The sequence below is a fragment of the Pan paniscus genome, chromosome 10 (assembly GCF_029289425.2).
Source record: "Pan paniscus chromosome 10, NHGRI_mPanPan1-v2.0_pri, whole genome shotgun sequence".
Taxonomy (NCBI): Eukaryota; Metazoa; Chordata; class Mammalia; order Primates; family Hominidae; genus Pan; species Pan paniscus.
The window spans coordinates 88,298,486-88,322,093 of record NC_073259.2 but is presented as its reverse complement, the minus strand read 5'-3'; the positions used below and the strand labels follow the sequence as shown (position 1 = coordinate 88,322,093).

General features: G+C 35.0%; 1 protein-coding gene across 1 annotated transcript in view; it reads right to left on the bottom strand.

The window, feature by feature from the left end:
- OTOGL (otogelin like) overlaps nt 1–23,608 on the bottom strand; it is a 231,764-nt gene that overhangs the window by 101,557 nt on the left and 106,599 nt on the right. The window contains exons 16-25 of the mRNA XM_055095938.2: nt 23,127–23,173; nt 22,506–22,651; nt 21,234–21,357; nt 19,698–19,875; nt 15,620–15,744; nt 12,500–12,709; nt 11,095–11,260; nt 10,385–10,459; nt 7,567–7,619; nt 5,911–6,073 (exon numbers count right to left, since the gene is read on the bottom strand). Of these exons, the coding sequence (XP_054951913.1) occupies nt 5,911–6,073; nt 7,567–7,619; nt 10,385–10,459; nt 11,095–11,260; nt 12,500–12,709; nt 15,620–15,744; nt 19,698–19,875; nt 21,234–21,357; nt 22,506–22,651; nt 23,127–23,173 (1,287 nt within the window). The remainder of the gene's footprint in view (nt 1–5,910; nt 6,074–7,566; nt 7,620–10,384; nt 10,460–11,094; nt 11,261–12,499; nt 12,710–15,619; nt 15,745–19,697; nt 19,876–21,233; nt 21,358–22,505; nt 22,652–23,126; nt 23,174–23,608) is intronic.

The window sequence follows — 23,608 nt, the reverse complement described above, 5'->3', positions numbered from 1 at the left end:
AATCAAAAGCTTCTTTCTGAGAGTTTAAAGTTGAAAGCAGGAGAGTTTAACTTAGGTGTGTGTGGAACTAAAAACATATTAAGTGTTTCACATTGTTTCTTATTTATTTAATGTGATAACTTTTGAATGTTGGTTTTCCTTCAAGTGTTATTTTCTTCTTGAACGATTATACGCTGAAAGTGTCTAAAAATGTCTATGGCTATAAAAGTTAAACACATACAAATGTTATATATTAATATATAATTTAAATATAAATATATAATTAAGTATAAAATTTTAATATAAAAATTGAACTAATCTCAGGGAAGAATTAATTTTGGTGTGTTATCTAAATATTTGATATGAAGATTAAATATATATTACATATAACATCAAATCATTTAATATAAACATATATTTCAATATTCTTACAATTTTTTCTAAAAGTTTTAATAAATATTTTTTTCTAGAAGTGTTAACAAAATAATGATAATAGAACAATAATTTTGTAATTAATTATAAATATAATAAATATATAAAATAAAGATAAAAACATTAAATTTGAAAATTAGTTGTCATTATTTAAATAATTTTTATTATGAATTAATCTATAATTTAATTTATTTAAATAACAAATAATAAATAATAAATAAATAAAAATTAAAAGCTCCTAAAATAGATAAGGTATAAAACTTTTTTTACATTTTGCTTTAAAATATAAAAATTCAAGATTATAAAAATTAACATGGAATTCAGGAACCCTGAATTCTTGCCTCTTCTCTAAAACAGAAATAATTTCTCATGTTGTTTTAGCTCTCTGCTTTCTCTCTCATGGCTGTTCATACACAGTACTGTAATTCCTTATTCAGTGTATATGCTGTCCACTAGACTTTCAGCTTCACTCGAGAGGACCATAAATATCTTGTTTATGTTCATGTCACACAATATGTAGCACATAGAAGACAACTGAAGAAACGTATTTATATAAATGATGCATTATCTCACTTAGATTTCTTTCTTTCAGACCAACAATGACCTCGATTCTACAGTCTGTCACCTTGGCCCTCCCAAACTTCTAGCTATGCATCCTGAGCTTTGAATTTTTCTTCTTCCTAGAAAATTTTTCTCCTATGTTCTCTCTGGCAAACTTATCACTTACAACTCAATTCGACGCAATCTTTTATGTCCCCAGCTCCTTCACATAGTCCCTATACTTAGCAACTTTATAAACTTTTATTGGAGGATTTATCACAATGAACTGTTAAGTACTTCATTAAATAGCTTATAGTGACAATAACTATAAGAACAATAAGAACTATAAGAACAATAACAAAACTAATATTCTTGACTACTTACTATGGCAAGGCACTATTCTAACCATTTTAACTATGCCCCTAACTGATCTTATCCTAGTGACAATCCCCTAAGGTAGATTCTATTATTATCTAATAAATGTATTTTAGTACCCCCCATTCCTATAGCTTAACACAATGCCTCAAACATTAGACTCTTCATAAACTTTAATTGTTCAGTTGTTTAAGTGAGGGAAACCTCACCAAAATGAACCACAATTCTTATATCCCCAGCCAAAGTCATGGTTTTAACTGGCATTGCTAATTAATGACTGATGAGTTTTTCATAACTACTCAAAACTGGAAGAAGGAAAAGGAAAACTTTAAATCACTGTAAATTATAGGTGTATTTCAGAGATATTGTTAATTTGGTTCTAGACCACAGCAATAAAGTTAATATCACAATAAAGCAAGTCACACAGATTTTTTGGCTCCTAGTACACATAAAAGTTATATTTACAGCATAGTCTATTAAATGCATAATAGCATTATATCTAAAAAATATACATACCTTAATTTAAAAATACTTTATTGCAAAAAAAAAAAGTTAATGATCATCTGAGCCTTCAAGGAGCCATAATCTTTTTGCTGAAGGAGGGTTTTGCTTCAATGTCGATGGCTGCTGACTAATCAGGGTGGTAGTTGCTGAAGGCTGGGATATCTGTGGCAATTTCTTGAAATAAGACACAGTGAAGTTTGCCACATTGATTGACTCCCCCTTTCACAAAAGATTTCTCTGTAGTGTTCAATGCATTTGATAGTGTTTTACCTAAAATTTTCTTTCAAAATTGCAGTCAGTCATCTTAAACCCTACCACTGCTTTATCAACTAAGTTTATGCAATATTCTAAATCTTTTATTATCATTCTGACAATGTTCACAGCATCTTCACCAAGTATAGATCACATCTCAAGAAACCACTTTTTTTGCTCATCTATAAGAAGCAACTCCTCATCCATTCAAGTTTTATCATGAGATTGAAGCAAATCAGTCATATCTTCAGGCTTCACTTCTAATTCTAGTTCTCTTGCTATTTCCTTTGCATCTGCAGTTACTTCCTCCACTGACATCTTAAAACCCTCGAAGTTATCCGTGAGGGTTAGAATAAACTTTTTTCAAACTCCTGTTCATGTTGATATTTTGACCTCTACCCATGAATCACTAATGTTCTTAATGGTATTTAGAATAGTGAATACTCTCCAAAATATTTTCAATTTTCTTTTCCCAGATCCATCAGAGAAATCACTATCTATGGCAGGTATAGCCCTGTGAAATGTATTTCCTAAATAATAAGACTTTAAAGTTGAAATTACTACTTGATCAATGGCTGCAAAATAAATGTGTTAGCAAGCATGAAAACAACATTAATATATCCTTCTGCATCTCCACTGGAACTCCTAGGTGCCAGGGGCACTGCCAATAAGTAGTAATATTTTAAAAGGAATTTTTTTTCTAGGCATCAGGTCTCAACAGTGGGCTGAAAATATTCAGTAAACCATGCTGTAAACAGATGTGCTGCCACCCAGGCTTTGTTGTTCCATTTACAGAGCACAGGTAGAGTAGACTTAGCATAATTCTTAAGGGCCCTAGGATTTTTTGAATGGTAAATGAGCACTGGCTTCAACTTAAAGTCACAAGCTGCCTTAGCCCCTAACAAGAGAGTCAGCCTGTCCATGGAAACTTTGAAGACAAGCATTGCCTTCTCTCTAGCTAAGAAAGTCCTAGATGGCACTTTATTCCTATATAAATCTGTTTCATCTACATTGAAAATCTATTGTTTAGTGTAGCCACCTTCATCAATTATCTTAGTTGCATTTTCTGGATAACTTGCTGCAGCTTCTCCATCAGCACTTGCACTTTTATGTTATGGAGATAGTTTCTTTTCTTAAACTCCATGAGCCAACCTCTGCTGGCTTCAAACTTTTCTTCTGCAGCTTTGTCACCTCTCTCAGCCATTATAGAATTGAAAAGAGTTAAAGCCTTGCTATGGATTAAGCCTTTGCAGAAGTGAATGTTGCAGCTGATTTGATCTATCCAGACTACTAAAACTTTCTCCATAACAGCTAGCTGCTTTGCTTTCTTACCACTTGTGGGTTCACTGGAGTAGTAGCACTTTTCATTTCTTTCATGAACTTTTCCTTTGCATTCACAATTTGGCTAACTGTTGCAAAAGGACTAGCTTGTAGCCCATCTCAGCTTTCAATACGCCTTCCTCACTAAATCTAATCATTTCTAGCTTTTGATTTAAGGTGACAGATGTGTGACTCTTCCTTTCCCTTGAACTTTTGGTGACTATTGTAGAGTTATTAATTGGCCTAATTTCAGTATGTGTCTCAGGGAATAGAGAGACCTGAGAAGAGCAAGAGAGATGGTGGAATGGCCTATACATGGAGAAATCGGAACACACACAACATTCATCAATTAATTTTTCCATTTTATATGGGCACCATTTGTGGAACCCTGAAATAATTACATAATAATCAAAGTTCACTGTTTACAGATTACCATAACAAATATAATGATAATGAAGAAGTTCTGAAATATTGCAAAAATTACCAAAATGCAACACAGAGACACCAAGTAAGCACATGCTGTTGGAAAATGGCACCAACAGACTTGCTTGATGCAGGGTTGCCACACACCTTCAATTTGTAAAAAATGCAACACCTGTGAAGTGCAATAAAGCAAAACACACAATGAAACAAAGTATGCTTGTATCTGCTTTAAGCAAGTTTGGGCAGTGGGATAAGAAATAAACATTTCCTGAGCTCTTACTATATAACTGGTGTGCAGCATATACTCAATCATCCAAGCAGTAAATATAGTGTTATATCCATTATTAAAAGAGAAACTTGAGATTTCAAGTGGTTAAGTAACTTGCCATGAGGTACTTCGGCTTATAAGGAGGGCCAGCATAGAAGCCATTTCCATCTGACTTTTCCTCTATACTATTTTCCATTTCTTCAATCCACAGTGATTTCTCAATTAGGGTTATGTGGTCCTTTTACAGTCAATAAACTGCTGGCACTGTTAGGAGCCACATGAAACAAGTCACACTGGACTATTTTGCCAAAATGAGCCAGACAAGGTCACATAGAAGACAGGGCAAATCACATTACCATAAACAATATTGTAGGAGAAGGCTATCTTAATAAAATATTTCCAAATCTGTCAGAGGCCTCTAAGTCAATTCCACACACATTTATTTCAATACAGTCAGAGAAGGTAGGAGGAAATCTCCTTAACGTTTTGTAATGAGATTTAGCCAGTAAATAAATCACTGTCCAACTAAATGTCAAAGGTGACAGTAAATATATTTTAAAAGATAATAGCTCAAGCACAGCATATAAAACAAAATTAGGATATGGCTTTAATTAGCCATGCATTCCTAAGAGTCACAATCAAATCAAATAAATCAAGCAATGTTGTGGGTTTTAATTATTCTACCATAATAAAAGTTTTATTTCCCTTCTCCTTTTTACTAAAATGTCTTTCTTGCTTATCTGCTCTATGGCCTTATTTCTACCTGTCTTTATTTTCCCAGCCACAGGCACTTGTTCTTTTGTGACCTTCTTGTCTCTGCCTCCTATGTCCTTTCTTTCTAAAGAGATTAATGCCAGTTCCAAGTTACTTGGCTCTTCAACCTATTCCAGATGGGGGCCATTTAGACAAATGCGATTCTCCTGGGAAACAAACCACAAGACTTCGCTCTTCTTTGCCCCTGGTTTATATGAGCTGATCCCAGGAATCCCTTTGTGTGAACATGTTCATTGAGGAAGAATGGGTGACCTGTTTGCCTTAGATGGCACTCCCTCTGCACAGCCTCTATTTCATTACCAGAAGAGGGAGGGCCAGGGAGGCCAGATTATATGTGTGCCTGTGAGGAAGCCAATAGCCACAAGATTCTGTGTTTGTCTTTCACGTGCACTAGGCATTTCTGCAATGGAAGAATATTTATGAAGATAGGAGTAGAATATATGCTGCCACAAAATAGTGGCTCATATTTTTAAATACACACACACACACACACACACACACACACACACACACATCACAATGCCTAATTGAGGCTTAAAAAGAACTTGCAGAAAAATCACTCCACTAACAGTGTCAGGGCTGGGATTTGAGCAGTGGTGTGTCTGATGCCAGAGCTCCCACTCTTACCCACTGCCCTTTGTAGCCTCAATACACTATTTTCTTTAAGATAAAACAGTTGGCATCACTATTACAACTTCACATCAATACCAGTAACTGCACAACAGAATATTTAAAAATGTACTTGAGTGTTTTGAATGAAGAGTGATTAATTGTGTCACTTTCTCAAAATTGCAGTTTCATCAGGGGAGAAATTCCAGCTTCATCCAGAAATGAGTTTTCTCCTCAATTCAGTGTATTACATTAATAATATTTCACAATGTCACATGAGCCAAGCAAAACAATCACAATAGTCTTCTAGCTACCAACCCAGTTAACCACTAGTCAGAACAACAATTCTGGCTATTTCTATAAAGAATGTTTTCAGGAGATATTGTGCTTTCAGGCAAATCCTGAATGTCCTGTATTATGAAGAAGAGGCTTACCCTGGAGCACAAACACAGCCACTTATACAGGGTGAGGATGGGGTGCAGGTGAAGTTCATGGCTAGGTTTGCACATGTAGTCTCACAATTAACACCACCAGCTGGTAATTCAGGGTCAGGAAACCTGCAGTCGAAATACTCTTTTCCCTCTGGGCAGATGTGAACTTCAGATATAAGCACAGACAAAATGTCCTTAACTTTTTGTCATGGCATGGGAGATATGAACACCAAAATTCGTAAAATAGGTTTATTCTAAACCTATTTTGAGTATGAGAATGTTAGCTGCCTTCCATAAGACAGTAACTAACTAGAATATAATTTTCTGAAGTCAAAAAACAAGATATTTTCATTAATTCATACATATATTATCAATTTTTCAGCATATGTTATCAATTTTTAAGCATAATGTAAAAGCATTGTGGCTTTTACAAAGCTACAATGAACACACGATTATTCTAAATCTTGCTTCACCTCGAGTCATTGTTTATATCAGTTCTCACTATACCACAGAAGTGCAGAAGTAGACATAACTATAGTCAGGACAGGGGCTCCATATTCTTCCAGAAAGCTTTTGGGCTCTTAGAGATCAAATAAATTTCCTCAAGTGGGGCCAAAGGGATAAAATCCCGTTGGTTCCTCTGTGAGAAGGCTAGCCACCTGGGCTTCCCTTCATTGAATCAAATGGGGGCGAGTCACCCTGAAAGAAATGGGGCAGAGTCAGGATGGCCCTGTAGCTACTGAATGTGTGTGGTCCATAAACATGTCTTGTAAAGAAGCCCTAGGCTTGTCTGAATCCTTGTAAAGTAAATTCAGGGCATGTAATTCAAAGCTCTTTAATAATAATATATACCAGGCCATTCAAATACATAACAAAGCAATAATAGCTCACAATTACTTTTATTAGCCTACACTCTTCCTGCCCATTAAAATCTATGAAAGCAAGTATTGTTTATTATGTGCCTAGAATTTGCCCATAGTAACTGAGAATTTGAGGCTCTTTATATGATGAAAATAAATAATATATATGGTCCTAATACATAAGATCTTAGGAAAGGTATTTAAAATGACATTCTGAAGGGATGACAGTGGATGTCATTTTACATGCATTGTTAAATTTATTGCTACTAGTCCCAGAGCCATGCTACTCATAATGCAGCCCAGGAACCAGAAGTATTAATGTTATCTTGGTCACTGATAGAAATGTAGAATTTCAGGTATCACCCCTGACCTAATGAATCAGAATCTGCATTTTAACAAGATCCCCACATGTGCACACTAAAATCTGAGAAGTGAAGGTCTAAAATAGATTTTCCCAATTTCCGTCCCACAAATGGGTTACAACACTTGCCTAGATACCTATCCCTAAAGTCCTTGGGATGCCTGAGGTGGTCCTCTGGTAGGCAGCATCTAGGCAGCATCCCTGGGTTGACCTGCTCTGCCCCTGAGCTGACTTATATGTTCAACCCAGACTGTCCTAAAAATATTATAATTTTCAATGTGGAAAAAGTTAAGAAGCACTGGAACACCATGTTGAAGAATATTCCCAAGGCTATAGCCATGCACATTGGGAAGAAGAGGTGATTGATGACTTCTGCCAGGAGTGGAGGTGGTATCAGAGCTGTACCCTCATTCAGGAAAACATCTTTTAAGATCTTACCAGCAGAGGGCGTTGCTAATTCATCACATTTCACAGTCCCATTTGAACACTGGCTAGAAGTAAATAAATAGTTAATTTATGGAACCAAATCTGTTGTTGTTGTTTTTTTTTTTTTCCTGAATTTCGACAACAATCTAATGTACAAGAATTGATTGAGTACATTATACAAATGTTATTTTTCCCACAGAAGTTTTTACAAGCTGTTGGGTTAGGTCCAATTTCAGGAACGTTATTTCAACACAACACTTTATCAAACACCTATAAGTGTGGAGCATTGGGATAGGCATGGGAGACATGAACATCAAAATTCATAGTTCTTACCATAATTTGTCTCACAGAAGGGGAAGACACACAAATAAATAATGTATGCAGTGTGACACATGCAACATAGAAATATGTTAAGAGATAGAAGTAAAACAAAGAAAAAATGTTTTTAAAATCTGTTGGCAACCAACATCAGGGAATCAAAGGAAGTAAAGTCTGAACAGTTTTGAAGAGTGGATGGAGGTTATGGCACACCTAAGGTAGGAAGGCTATAACACTCAGTGGAAACACATAAACCATGAAGAAGTAAAGCAGCATTCTACATAGCAAAGTGCAATGCAGGAAGGGACAGGCTGTGAGAATGCCAAAAGAGGCAGAGGCTAGCTCCTAGAAGATGCTAAGATTTTACCCCTGAGGTGAGCCATTGAAGACCTAAGCAGAAAAGTGATATGGTTGCTTTGAATCATTTTGGCAGCAGCATTGAAGATAGGGTGGAGTCACAGCTTCCTTGCAACTTACATTCTAAAGTCAGAGTATAAGGCAAGAGCCACATATAGGAAAAATTAACCTTGAAAATCCCTGAAGAAGATAACATGATGGAAAACAACACATTAGTTCTCAATAACTCCAATACAGTTTTTCTTTCAGCTTTGGACCAGATCATATGTTCTATATTTAAGCCCAGATGAAGAAACTGAATCACATATACAGTCCACATCACATAAAAAATATGCAATGCATAGTTGAACACTAGAATAACACTCAGAGGTGTGATTCACCACTGAGTGAGTCACTTCTGATTGAATTTGCTCACACTTTGAATAGCACAGAGGAACTGAGACAGACAAGTCTCAGATCACATATCCAGGTCTTCCATATCATACTTATTCTGGGACAAAGGCTTTTAAAAAGGAATGGCTAACAAAGTCACTATATTAAGTGAATTTTGATTTTTTTTCATTGAGGAGGGATGGTTACTTTTTTTTTCTTTGCTAAGTTTACATACATTAATTATGTTAAATCCAAAAAGACATGACACCTCGGCAGAATGAAAGAGGGGAAAAACTAGAGGCAAGAACACCAGAGAGGAAGGTCCAGGGAAGAGAAAATGAGACACACTGATTGCTAAAGCAGTGATGATGGAAAGGAAGAAATGGCTTTTGACTACGCGTAGAAAGTAAAATCAAGTAAAATCCAAAGTTGCTGGGTATTTACTGATTAGGTGTTTTGAGCAAGAGGAAAGAGTCGAAAATGATTCCTGGAGCTCTGGCTTGGGAAACTGTGTGAATAATAGTACTGCCTACCACAGAAAGATCCAAGAGCTAGTTGCCACTGTGTCTTGATGTGGATAGGAAAAAAGGTGGAGATAAAGATAAAGGTAAATTGAGCATAATCAATATTCTGCTGTGAATACAAAAATCAGCTGCAGAGCAAAGTAGGCAGGAGACAAGCACTGCCGAGCCAGGTTGCCTGGGACTAACTCCCAGCTTTAGTATCAGGTTCCTTAGCCACCTGTATCCCATTTTCCTCACCTGTAAATCAGGATAAAACAACATTGCCTATCTCTTAGGGTTATGGTGATGAGTACGTATTTTAATAATAGATATTAAACACTTAGAATGGTGCCAGCACAAAACAAGGTACACAGTAATGGTTAGAAATGATTATTATTGTTATTATCTACTGTCTATTATTATCTGTTGGCACCTATGGGGCAACTAAAAAGGGGAGGTTAGGAATTATATGTAAGTATGGACTGCTGCATGGACGTGCCTAGATTTTCAACAGAAAATTTATAACCAGAATGAGTGTTATCCTATGATTAAGTGTTATCTTTCTAGTATTGATGGGCCTGGGGAGGAGGCACACTTACTACTGTGCAGGACATTTTTCAAATCTATTTTGAAATTGCTTTTTTTTTAGCCTATTCAGTAATACTGTGGTATTTAAACACGTACTTCACCCCTAACTTCTATCTAATAACAAAAAATGATCAAAGGACTTTCATTTCACTGTGAGGTACTTAAATTCATAACTCCTTTCTGCAGTTATGACTACAAAACTTGGTTATTTCACTTTGAAATGTCATATATGCATGTATTATGTATATATGTGTTTGTACATATATATACAATCACATGATTATAACATATTTAAAGATTACATTGTTATCTTTATTTTTTAATTACAGAAGTCATATTTCAACTTACAGTTTGGGTTAAAAAAACCAAACACTGCATGTTCTCACTCATAAGTGGGAACTGAACAATGAGAACACTTGGACACAGGAAGGGGAACATCATACACCGGGGCCTGTTGTGGGGTGGGGGGAGGGGGGAGGGATAGCATTAGGAGATATACCTAATGTAATGTAAATGACGAGTTAATGGGTGCAGCACACCAACATGGCACATATGTATACATACGTAACAAACCTGCACGTTGTACACATATACCCTAGAACTTAAAGTATAATAATATATATATATAAAAGAAAGAATTATATTAGAACATACATCATTTGTCAAACACAGTCCCCATCATTGAAACCTACCATAAGCCCGAGGGTGTGGGGATGAGCTCTCCAGGTTGATAAACACTGCCCCTATAATGACAACGGCAGTGGAATCTATACGAAAAAAAAGTAAAGTAAATAGGATATAATTTTTTTCAAAAACCACTAAAATTCAAGCCGACCTTGTGCTCTCCATTGGTCATTGTAAGGTACACTCTAAGGTCTGCATTATTCTACAAGACTGCATGCAATCCTATTACACAAATGGCAAAAGCTGCTTAGACATGAAGTTTTGCATAGCTCCAAATTTTGTTTTCTAAAATACAACTCACAAACTGTGTTGTTTCAGTCACAAGAAAAATCACTGAATGCAATTCAGAGAAACATAACTGATATATCATTTAACACTATGTATAAGACAAAGGGCTTTACTTCGTGTGTAAATTGAGAAATTTGTGAGTGCTGAGATATTAAAGTACTGCTACTAAAGTTTGCCATGTGACAGTGAAGCACAAACCTTGTTATTGATTTGACTATGGTAAAAGCAAGCAGGAATACACTTCAAGATCAACCATCAGAGATTCCTTAGCTATTTCTGTAACTGTTGATGAACATTTGCAGGGTTTTTTTTAAAAAAAAGTAAAGACGATAAGAAATATTTTTTCAAAAACTTCCATGAAAGCTCATTTAGCCCGTAAGGAGAAAAAGAGATTAAAACAGGATGCTGCCAACCTGTTTCTACAACTTACATGGGTACACAAAAGTTAAGAGTGTCTTCATAGAATTTGCCTTCCGGACAATTACAGCCTTCAGCACAGTCATCACTGCACTGCTCCGGGGAAGAGAGAGAAATGCAGGAATGGAGGCAGAACGAGGAACAGTGATGGTACAGCATGCCCTTCTGGCACACCACAGCTAAAGACAAAGAAGTATCACTTGAGAAAGATTGCCATGGCAAATAGAAACATTTTATGCCTCCTTAGAGGTCTATGATAGAAAATGAAAGCTGGCCTGTTACAAGGCAAGGAATTGAGAGACCCTTAACTTGGATGCTCAAAGAGCAACATCCTCAGTGGAAATGAAGGACTAAAGCAAGGGTTGGAAACCTTTTTCTGCAAAGGGCCAAATGGTAAGTATTTTCAGCTTCGCAAATGGTAAATATTTTCAGCTTTGCAGAACTATATATGTTGAATTGAGTCACAACTACTCAATTCTGCCCTTGTAGTACAGAAGCAGCCATAGACAACACACAGACAAATGGGCATGACTATATTTCAATAAATTTTATTCACAAAAATGCAGGAGACCCAGTGGTTGTAACTTGTCAACCCCCAGACTAGAAGAAACTGGCTCATAGTATAGAAAGGTGATAGAAAAGCTTCTCTAACTGCTGGGTCTGTGATTAAAAAGTTACATCTAAGAAATTAAAATCCTAGGCTGATATCTTAAACAAATTTGGTATATGAATTTACATTACTTTTATATTTACACTATTTTCGTCTTAGAAAGCCAAAATTGAGCAATTAACGTCAACACCAGCCAATGATACCCCTGGAATAACTGGAAAAATCCAATGAAGGAATGAAGAGGTGGTGAGAGTGGTACCCCCAAAACCTAAGTCACAAAAGATTCTAATGGGTCTGGTGGGGTGCTGGTAAAATAAGCTGATTTAAAAAAATTATAAAACACACAAGGAAACAATCTACCATGAATGAAAATGGCAGACAACATAAGTGTGAAAATTAGAGCCCCAATAACTTGATAATAATTGCCTGTTGCATAACATCTATTTAAATACAAATCAACTGTGTCACTGTATTACATAATCTGTTCCATACTTTCCAATATTTAGATATGATATTTCCACGATAAGAATTTTTCAAATGTTTTAAATTATTTCTGTTGCGTATTTCAAAACATAGTTACAATAATTTCGTTTATTACAAAACTAGTCAAAAGTTATTGGTCTTATCCAACATATCTCCAATCTTAAGATATTATTTCATTTGCTTTTCATGTTTGTACATTATGAGAATATTTCAAATAACTTACATGCAATATTGACATTTCATTTAAAAAATAAAAGCAGTCACTACAAACATAGAGGTCTCTAAGGTATTATCTGATAGTCTTTATCTGTGCCATTGTACTCACCACAGAAAGAAATCTGAGTTCTGAAATCAATGGGAACACCATGCTGGCCGCAGAGGTAGGCATAGTGGGCAAGAGCATTGCACAGGCAGGAGCTTCCACACTTGCATGCATCGTGGCGGCATAGCTGATAGTACAGCCCAGGGCTAATATAGATGTGGCAAGGAGCAAAGAGCTCCTGGTGGATGACATCACAGTGTGCTGCATACCCAACTAACAAAGATCCCAATTAGCATCTTATTTAACAGTTCAGATCTTACCCCAGAATTATCCAAGCATTTCACGTTCTTAGAAATACACTGTAGTGCATATTACTTTTAATACAAGAGTGAACAATTTCAGCTTATACAGTTTTTGTTTTTTTTATATAATATTGGTAACAGCACTTAATCCACATTCAACAGACTTTTAGGAAAAAAAATAGTGTATTGTACCTGAATAACATGAGTAATAGAAGGGTTGAGAGAAGCAGTGGCCTCAACCATCCCATTGCATGAGGATCATCTTAGGAAACCTACTATAAAGAATTGGAGAGTATTGGGAGGCTTATTTCCAGACATCCACATATAACAAAGTGGTTCCAGATTGTGGATATTATGGCAACTCTGTGTAATACACAATTGTCTAGGAAGAATTGGGAATGATCTCATTTCAATGGACTCTCTGAAATGAATAGTAATGTGTCAGATGCCACATAGTTGTTGAACTTAATGTCTGCACAATGCACAGTGTACAATGTCTGGCAGATATTAGGAGCGCAATAATGTTTGATAAATAAATCTATAAATGCATGAATAAGTGAATAATGAGTAGAAATTGGGGATTAGGGTATATGCTGAAGGCCATGAGATGTAACTATAAAATCACCTGGGGAGGGGAGGACATCTGTGTAATCATTTCCTGAAATCTGTTGATTTTTCCCTTGAGAATGACTGATCAGATATAATTCTTTATAGAAGTAACCAAGTTTGACAAAACATTTCAGATTCCATCTTTCTGAAAGAGGGTAGGTTTGTGGTTTCTTGATATCGTGGACCTAGTTTTCCTTGGTTTCCTAACAGATAAAATTAATCAATCTTTTCATTGTCATTGTCTTTTACAGACCAGATAAGCTGTTGGAGATCAGTTTTTTCACTACTAAGGAATTATACTGAACTTATTTTGTTGAGTATATTACATATATTTATTATTGGTAAGAAAACATGATAATTGCTCAAGTATGATATTTTTGCATTCAGAATGTATATGTATATAAAAACAAATGACTTAAACTATAGTAGTATACTGTTTACATATATATTCTTAATGCCAAGGATCCTGAAAGAGCAAAGTAATACACCAAAGAGGCTAACAATTTGTAGACCAAAGTATATTCCCACTGACATTAAGTTAAGGATAACTAAAGAAGATCCTCATGAAAAAAAATCCTTTAGAATCTAGATCAGAGTTATTGACTTTTGTCTACTTATTTTCCTTTCTTTGGGGATCTTCCTGAATTTACCTATTTGAATTTTTTTTTAAAAAAATCACAGTTCATGGCAAAGCTAAAAAAAAGTTAATATCAAATATATGTATGCATGTACATAGCATGTGTGTGGTTTAGGGTGCATGTGGGGAAGTTAATGTGGGTAGTTCACAGGCTTATTTTCAAAGACAAGGCAAATATCTCAAAATATATATAGTCTATATATCCAGCTTAATATTTCAATTTCGTATATGTGTATATTTAAAAGACATGGGATATGGGAAGAAAAGTGATAGAAAATAGAGCAAAATAGCATATAATAAAGGAGGTAACTAAAGAAATGACCACAGGGAAACTGAATTTATCAATTGAACTCTACTTCAACTTTAACATGTTATTAAAAAATAAAAAGTAAAGTTGCTACAATATCCAGGAGGAAACCAAGAAAGAAACAAACCAAACAAGAGTAGTTGAAGGAGGAGGAGTAGATTAGTTGAAAGTTGGGGACAGAATGGAGGAAGGTATTGTTAAATGGGAGTGAGATTAAAAGTAGTCATTCATGAAACTAAAAAACTCTAGTCTAGCCGTGTTATTATAGATAAGAAAAATGATCAAAGAGGTTAAGAAACGTTTTCAAGTTTAAAAGCTGGCTTAGATTTAAAAAAGACAGAAAGCACAAAGAGCAAAAGTATCTTGTGCTCTTTCCAGCATACCAGAATCCTATGTTAATAATAAAAACAATATGGCAATCAACAGAATCCTCCCAACAACCACCGCATGATCCGTAAACTGTGCTGGCTTCTTATGAATGCTCAACCAATATGAGTAATGTATTTTTAAAAACTACATCCAAATAGTGAACTAGCCAAGATGATTAAAGGAAAAAATAAACTTATAAGAATATTTAAGCATGTACATTAATTTTTTCACAATTATATATATACATGTGTATGTCTTGTATATATCTTCTATCTGAATATATACATGTGTATCTTCTATCTGAATATATACATGTATATCTTTTTTATTGCAAAGTGAACTAGACTTTAACATGGTTTGCTGGGGCTTTAGTTTTAAAAAATGCAGCCAAAAATTCTTAGCATGTGAGTTGTCCTGTCATTGCAAATTGGAACTCTGGAGCATGACCATCTCAAATTGTTGCCCACTCAATGGCACAAAGCCTCTTTGGATCACTGGCTTCCTGCTTATAAAGCCATAATATATGCTATGAGTAGGGCTCATGAGCAATGAGTAATGAGATGGTAATAACTGACATCGAACATCCCTGGACAATCACAGCATTCTCAGAGGATTCCTAGAGGCTTTTCTTTAGTATTTAAAGACTCTGAAAACTCCCAAATGCTAGTCCACATCTGCAAACAAGGGATTTCTAAACATCTAAAATAAGAAAATTTATGAAATAAAAATAGGAAATAAAAGCCACTGTCAGGTTTTTAAAAAACAACCTAGATTACATGAAAAGACATATGTAAAGGCATAATATTAAGCAAAAAAAAATACACAAGGAATGGCATTGATTTTACCATAATGGAGAAAATTAGAATTTAAACTCACTATCTAATTTTATAAAATTATAGTAATACATAGAACTTTTCCCTAAGTTTACAGCAGAAAGGAAGTTTACATGCAAAACTTACTGTTTTGTTGATTGATGTTACAGGGGTCCACCATTGGGACATGAACAGGTGCAAAACAGGTAGAAGAAACTCTCCACGCATTTGCGTGAAGTTGTGGTGTACCTTCTATCATGCCTGATGGAGAACTAGAAAGCAAAGACAATGCTCATCTTCATGTATCTCTCATTCATTTGTTCATAACTTTCAGATATTTAAATAAGAGAATACTATTTTTCATAATGTACAAGGAAATCTTACAGCTTGAAATTTTCTACCAGTTTAAAAAAAAGTACAACGATATTAAGCTCCATATTACTGACATTTTGCAATGTGCCAAATTGTAGACATACATGATTTTATTTAATCTTCATCTCAAACTTATAAGAAAAACATCTTTTATCCCCATTTTACAGAGAAAGCAAAGCAGAATCTCCGAGAAATATTAAATTACACTAAGCTGCTAAGTATCAAAGTCACAATTCACAGTTCTCCCTGACTTAACCACATACACTCACACAACCAAAACTTTAGCATGTGTGTGGTTGAGGGTGCATGTGGGGAAGTTAGTATGGGCATTTCACATGATTTTTTTCAAAGTAAAGACAAATATCTCAAAATATAAATAGTCTATACATCCAGTTCAATATTTCAATTTCCATTATGAGATCCGAAATATCAAGATTCCATTATGAAGTGGGCAAACCAAATGAAAAACATCTATCTTAAAACTACAACAGTGTTTAGGAAACAAACACACAATTCCACCCCCAGCAGCCATTCAGATGTATTCATTCATCAACCAACATTTATTAAGTGACAACCCCTATTGGACAATGTGCCAGACACTATCAAAACTTCTTAGGAATCAGGTTGAACTAGATCTCCTGCAGGAAGTTTTGGACCACACCACAATCCTGACTGTGTTAACTCCTCCAATATGGCTAAGTAGAAGAGTAGGCATTATCTCAGCTTTCTCTAGTGTCCTTATAGATTAACTATTTTCACTGGAGCTGCTCAGCAGAGTGACCGAGAGAGGACAAAAAAAGGGAGCAATGCAAGCCATTTCCTTGTCCCCACCCTTTCGTCCTTCTCTCCTTTTCCTATTCCTCAAAATCAAACTAGCCCATAACTGTAAAGAACTGCAACAAACACCCTAGTACAAAATCTCATTTTGCTTATTTAAGAACACTGAGACTCAAAGTAATTGCATGGTTTGTGCTAGTTCATTTCTTCTCATTCTTTCCCCCTTCCTGCTCTCTTCACTCCTCTGAAGGACAATAAAATAGGTCAGGGTGACAGGTCAAGGTTTCCAGGTGGAACTGACTTAGAGCTTGGCTCTCTTATTTCATTTAGTTTACCTTAAAACAATAAATTTTAAAAATAGAGCTAAAATGTGGACTTATTTATTGTCTTTCATTTTATAAAATAACCTTTCAGCTCACCATAGTCGACTTATTATAATAAGGCATACAAAATATGTTTTCAAGTAATTAATATTTTCTATTCCGCAATGTCTGCATATTCACATTAACCTTTGTGAAGAAAGAGTTTTAACTACTTAAGTTGGAAAGCTAAACACTGTTCACAAGTTATCTCTGACTCCGAAGTATCATCTTGCACTCTTATCACACCTAAATGTTTATACGTGGCGGGGACTGGTGCCTTAGAAAGAGGCAGACAGATCTGCCGACTCTTAAACATTGACTGCTGACCCATTGTGACAAACAAAGAAGAGAAAACAGGATTAATGTCTTTTCTGAACATCATAGCCAAGCCACTTAATGTAGTTTCTGCTTCTCAAGTGTGGTGAAGATATCAATATTTTGACCTACAAATAAATAAAACAAAAAACTGAATTACCTAAAAACAAGGTACAGGAAGACAAGGAGACAAGATAGAAGAAATTAAAATTTTTTAAATTTTAAATGCCAGTTCCCCTTGCCCATCCAAACTATCTTCCTGATGCCCCACTAAACATTCTATCTCAGTTCAATTAACTGTCCACTATATGTGAGGTTCTATGCTAGTTCCTAAGAATACAAAGACCAAGGACATAACTCTTAGTCTCAAAGCCCTAACAGATAAACAAGACAAGAAACCAGACAGATAAACAATAAATTTTCATAGATAATGCATTGTCAGATTTAACTTTTGAATGCTCAGGCAAATAATGTCTGAATTGTGGTGAACAATAAATGGGAGGTCACAAGAAAGATGAGGAGCAGGAGAGAACCCAAGCAGGAAGGAGGGTATGGGCAAGAATGTTTTTTAAAAAGCACATATATTTTATTGCAGCACTATTTACAATAGCAAAGACTTGGAACCAACGCTAATGCCCATCAATGATAGACTGGATAAAGAAAATGTGGTACTATGCAGCCATGAAAAAGAATGAGTTCCTGTCTTTTGCAGGGACGTAGATGAAGCTGGAAACCATCATCCTCAGCAAACTATAACAGGAACGGAAAACCAATCACCGCATGTTCTCACTCATAAGTGGGAGTTGAGCAATGAGTACACATGGACACAGAGAGGGGAGTATCACACACTGGGGCCTGTCTGGGGGTGTGGGGCTAGGGGAGGAAGAGCATTAAGACAAATACCTAATGCATGCGGGGCTTAAAACCTAGATGACGGGTTGATAGGTGCAGCAAACCACCATGGCACATGTATGTCTATGTAACAAACCTGCACATTCAGCATATGTATCCCAGAACTTAACATAAAATAAAAAATAATAATAATAAATTAAAATGTTTTTAAAAAGAAATGAAACAGTATTTGGAGAGTAGCTTCTCCATGAAATGTCCCCTGGCTGCCCAGCCCACAATGAACCCCCTATTGTTCTTCTAGCCATAATCACAAAGCCCAACACTTAATTTTTAGAATCACCTCAGCATTTATATATATATAGTTGATTTTTATATATAATAGTTTATTTATTTATATATATATATAGTTGATTGATCCTTGCCTAACACTAAATATTCATTTTTTATTTTTAAAATTAAGGTATAGCTAAAAAAAATTATATACATTTACAGAGTACAACATGATGTTCTGAGGTATACATTGTGAAATGGTTAAATCAAGCTAATGAACATGTGCATCACCTCACATTCTTATTTTTTGTTGTGAGAACTTTTAATATCTACTCTCTTAGCAATTTTCAAGTACACATTAATTATAGTCATTATATAATTAATTGATCTCAAAACATCTCCCAAGCTTATGCATCCTGTCTAGCTGAAACTTTGTACCCTTTGACCAACATCTTCCCACACTCCCACCCCGACCCCTATCCCCTGGCAAACACCATTCTATAATACTTTGCTTCTGTGATTTCAACTATTTTAGATTCCAGATATATTTCTTAAAGGTTGTTATCCTCTCCTGATCTGCAACACAAAGCTCCATGAGGATGAGAACCATGGTCTACTGCTTAAATTGCTCCCATTGTGCTTTCAGCATGATAACAAGTGCACAAAGCATTTACACTAAATTATAAACTGCTTCTTTTCACACGTAGGTGAAAAGTACCTGGTCAATACAAGGGGTACAAATATGTGTTATTGCTTCTTTTCCAATGAAACACCAACAATCACAGTATCTAGCAAGATAATAAAATGTTGCTTTTTAGGTATTAATAATACCAAATGATATCAATATTTATAGAGTATTTACTACCACTAATGCATACTGATATTGAGGGTTTTTTGTTTGTTTATTCGTTTTTTTTAGGCAGCTATGTTTCAAAAATAAAATACTGTTAAGGTTGGTAGATGGCAGAGAAGAGAATAGCTGGAACAGTGAGCATAGCTGAGCCACACTGTCTAAATCCAAAGCCTAGCTCCACTACATGTGAGCTAAGTGACCTTGAATGATTTATTTGCCACTTTGAGGACTTGATTAGTTTCCTTATCTACAAAATAAACATATTTATCAGAGATTGCTATACATTTTAAATACGATGATCCATGTAAATCTCTTGGAATAATGACAGCTAAGCTATTATTAGTTAAGTAAACATTTTTAATGAATTTATATCCTTTAAATGACCAGTCATTAAGTATGTTAACTATGCAGAAATCATACTTACAGAAAATCATCCCTTATGTTGCCATTAAAAGTGCCACACAGACCTAATGTTCTTCTTTTCCATGCGCTAGTAAGCTGAATATAAATTCTTTCCCCATCTATAGCAAACAGAATCTTTAAACCAAATGTGGTTTTTAGAAGTATAAATAAGGATGACAGAGTTTGAATTTCAACAATACCTGCAGGAAAAGAACATACGTAAATCAGCTTTGACATTCATAGACGGTGTTCTGAAATGCTAGGGTACACCACCAGGACTCTCTTCCCCAGATACCAGGGAAGGAGGAGAGGCAGGCTAGTGGTTCCTGCCTGTGCTTCAGGGCCAAATTTTTGCCACCTATGGCTGCCTTTTTTCCCTCCTATTCCTCTCCTTTCCTCCCTCCTTCCTGGTCTTCAGCAGCCATTTTTAGTAGTTGTTCAGGTCAATACATACTTTCAGTTTGCAAGCATCTCACAAGGAAGGAGGAAGTCCTTAGACATTTGAAATCCATTACCAAGTTCAGACTTTTGTTATAAATGTTTTTTCAATCTGTCTTCTTCTCTCCATCTCTATCATCACTGCCTTAGATGACCTCCTCCTCATTCCTCACATGCCCTACTTTTATAACATCCTAACTCTTGTCCATATTTCCTGTCTAGCAACTCTCAAAGTCACTTCTACACTGTTGTCATAGTCATGTACCAAAAAAAAAAAAAAACTTCACCTTAAAACCTCCTTAAAAACTCACCATTTGGTTGAACCATGAGATTGCCCTCTTTGTACATAAAAATGGTCAAAAATGATAATTTCATATTTGATTCATATCAAGTTCAACTTCCCTAGCCTGACACCTGTGTAGCGTGAGCATGTGATTTGTAAGATAAATCAAGACATTTTTGAGAGTGAGAGTGTTATTAACAGCTATGCTGGAATGCAGGCATGAACAGGACCCGCCCCAGAAATCCACAATGTAAAATGCCTCCTACATAAGCCCTTCTCATCCTTACCTACATCCAGACATTCTCCTTTACCCTCTCTCTGCTGTAGCAAAACCAATTTAGTTCTGGTTCCCCCTAAATATGCTGCAAAATTCGACACCTCCTCGATCTGCATGAAACACTTTCCCCATCCCCTTCAACCCAGCAATTCCTCATCCTTAAATGCTCAATGAGACAATCATTGTACAATTACCCACCTCTTTCAGAAAACACTCCTGACCATTTCAGTACACCCCTCTCCAGAGCTGAGTGAGCTGCACCTCATTTAGACTCCCCAAAGTCTTTATGTATGTCTTTGAGTCTATCACATTTTATTGTAAGTGGCTGCTTGCTTGTCTCTCTTCCCTTCCGAAGTCTAGATCACTTGAAGTAATCACTAGGTCCCATAAACATAATCATCATCACTATCTGTAGCTGATGGCCTGATGACACATACAAACTCTATAAATGCTAGGTAGTCAGCCTAACATTAGGAAAAGATCCCATTTTGTTTGCGTGTGTTGTTTGTTTGTTTGTTTGTTTGATGTAAAGAAAGTACACCATTAGCATTGTTTCTTACCATTCAGGTTGAAGCCTTGGTTAGGACTAGTGAGAATTTGTCCTCCCCTACCAAGGGTCACTTGTTTGTTAAAATCATCCTCCAGAATCAGAGTTATAGACTGAAGGCAGACCAAGCCAAGATTCTGCGTAAAAATCAAATTATCAATGCAAGGAATGGGAAAGAGAGAGCCATAGAAAGAGACAGGAAGGTGGAGATGGGAGAAAGGGAGAAGGGGAGAAAGAGAGAGGAGAGAACAAAAAAGAAAGAGAGTGCATATAAATTAGAATTTCTAATATATAAAAGCCTTGAGTATAAGTAACGTAATAAAGTAGCTGATATATAACCCGTTTTATGTAGCCCCATTCCTAATAAAATATAACTTTATATAGTACATTAATATATCATGTGTATACATACATTTTACTTAGAACATTAAAGTCTTTCAGTAAAGTACCAATAGTTATGTTTTCCATGGCATATAAAGTACCTCTCTAAATTCATTTAACTGGCGTATTAGACATAAAAAGTCAATAAAGCAAAGAACCAAGAGAATTAGACTTCTACACAGAAAGTTAATTCAGACTCTAATATATTACATAGAAAAAATAAAACTGGAAAAAAAGCAAATAAAGCAGTTCAGAATTTTTGTTGGAAATAATTATTTTCTATTAGAATAGAACTAAAAAATTAAATATTTTGGCAAAATTTTGACTACCTGCTTTAGAGAGATGAATGAAAGACCTAGATTTCTGTATTTAGAAATTATTGATGAGTTTACTATTTCAAGAAAAGATCTAAATAAATATTCCAATATGTTAAGAAATTCATCATATCTGTTTAGAATGCTATGAAACCAGTTCAAAACTGTCAAAAATAGTCTCTTTAAAATAGCTAGGTTGAAGCAAACAAAAAACTTAGATCCATTGTACAATCATGCATAAAATGTTCAAAAAACTATACGTACAAAACTATATGTACAAAAAACTATACGTACTACTTTTTTAAAAAGAAAATGCAATTAAATATATAGTATTTAATCTAAGACATACTTGTTTTCACAGCTTAATATCTCTGAGATCAAGATGCGTCATGTAACCAATGGTATGTCATAGAATAATTATCAACACTTCTTTCTAATATGTAGAATAATGATGTATCTTAATAATCAATGTCATCTTAGTTTTAAGGAAAATAGCTATATCCACTCATGTTATCATTCTTAGTCTGAAATGAAGTTTAAGCAAAAATCAGTGAATCCATATTCCTCTGGTCATTTTGAAATATTCTTACCTGCTCACAGGGAGCTTTCTGTAAAGTAATCGTGAATTTATCTTTTCCAGTTCCTTTCACGAGGATGTATTGGCACATGCCAATAAAAGAATAATGTCGACCATCAAAAGTTGTAAAGTGAGAATCACCTACAACTGAGCATTGAACTGCCAAAAAAAAAAAAGAAAAGAAAACAAAGAAAAAGAAAAGGAGGTGGAGATAGAGGAGGAGAGAGAGGAGGATGATACGATTAGGTTAATCCTTTAAAAGCAGATCAACTTAGGGTAAATAATCATGCATCAAAACTTTGAAAATCTACTGTGTTGTATTTAAAATTTACTGGTTTGACAAACTTACTAGACTAAATTATATTATCCCATTTAATTAAATGTTTATAAAATGATATTTATTCCACATTTTTTAGGTTTTATAACATTTACACTATTTTAATAAAGTTTTACCAAAGTTGCCCACTCAATGCTATCACTTGTTCAATTTTCCATGTATCCTCTGAGTAATTGCATTTACAGATTATTGTAGCCCTTGGTATATATGAGATGTCTTCATAAAGATCAGTGCTATCTTTCTCCCCAATCTAAAGAAATTTGAAACATTCTCTATAAAAACATTTTAAAAAATTACCTGGACAGTCTTGCTCAGTGCAGTTCCAAACTCCACCAACACACACACTAAAAGAAATTATAAAAATATTAATCTATTGGCATAGAGAAACTGTATTAATGTTTGCATCAATGTATTGATTAATGGACCAAAATATATCATGTTTATAGGTTCAGAATAATCTGACTTTAAAAAATCTCTGCAAAAAATAAAATAAAATAAATAAAATCAATAAATAATAATAAAAAAATCATCTCTGCATAAGTTCAATTGACTGGTAATTTTGAGCTGGCTGGCACGTAAATTATTATCTCTTGTGTGTCATATGTAAAAATCACTGACTATGATGAAGATCAACAGGTATTAAAAAGAGAGAAGAGATCTCCTTTTATGTCAGATAAATTCTACCTTCCACCCTGACAAAGGTGTGAGTTTTAGAGGACAAAAGCAGAGTACCTGTAAAACGGAAACAGAATCAGCATCTGAGAATGTGGTTAGTTATC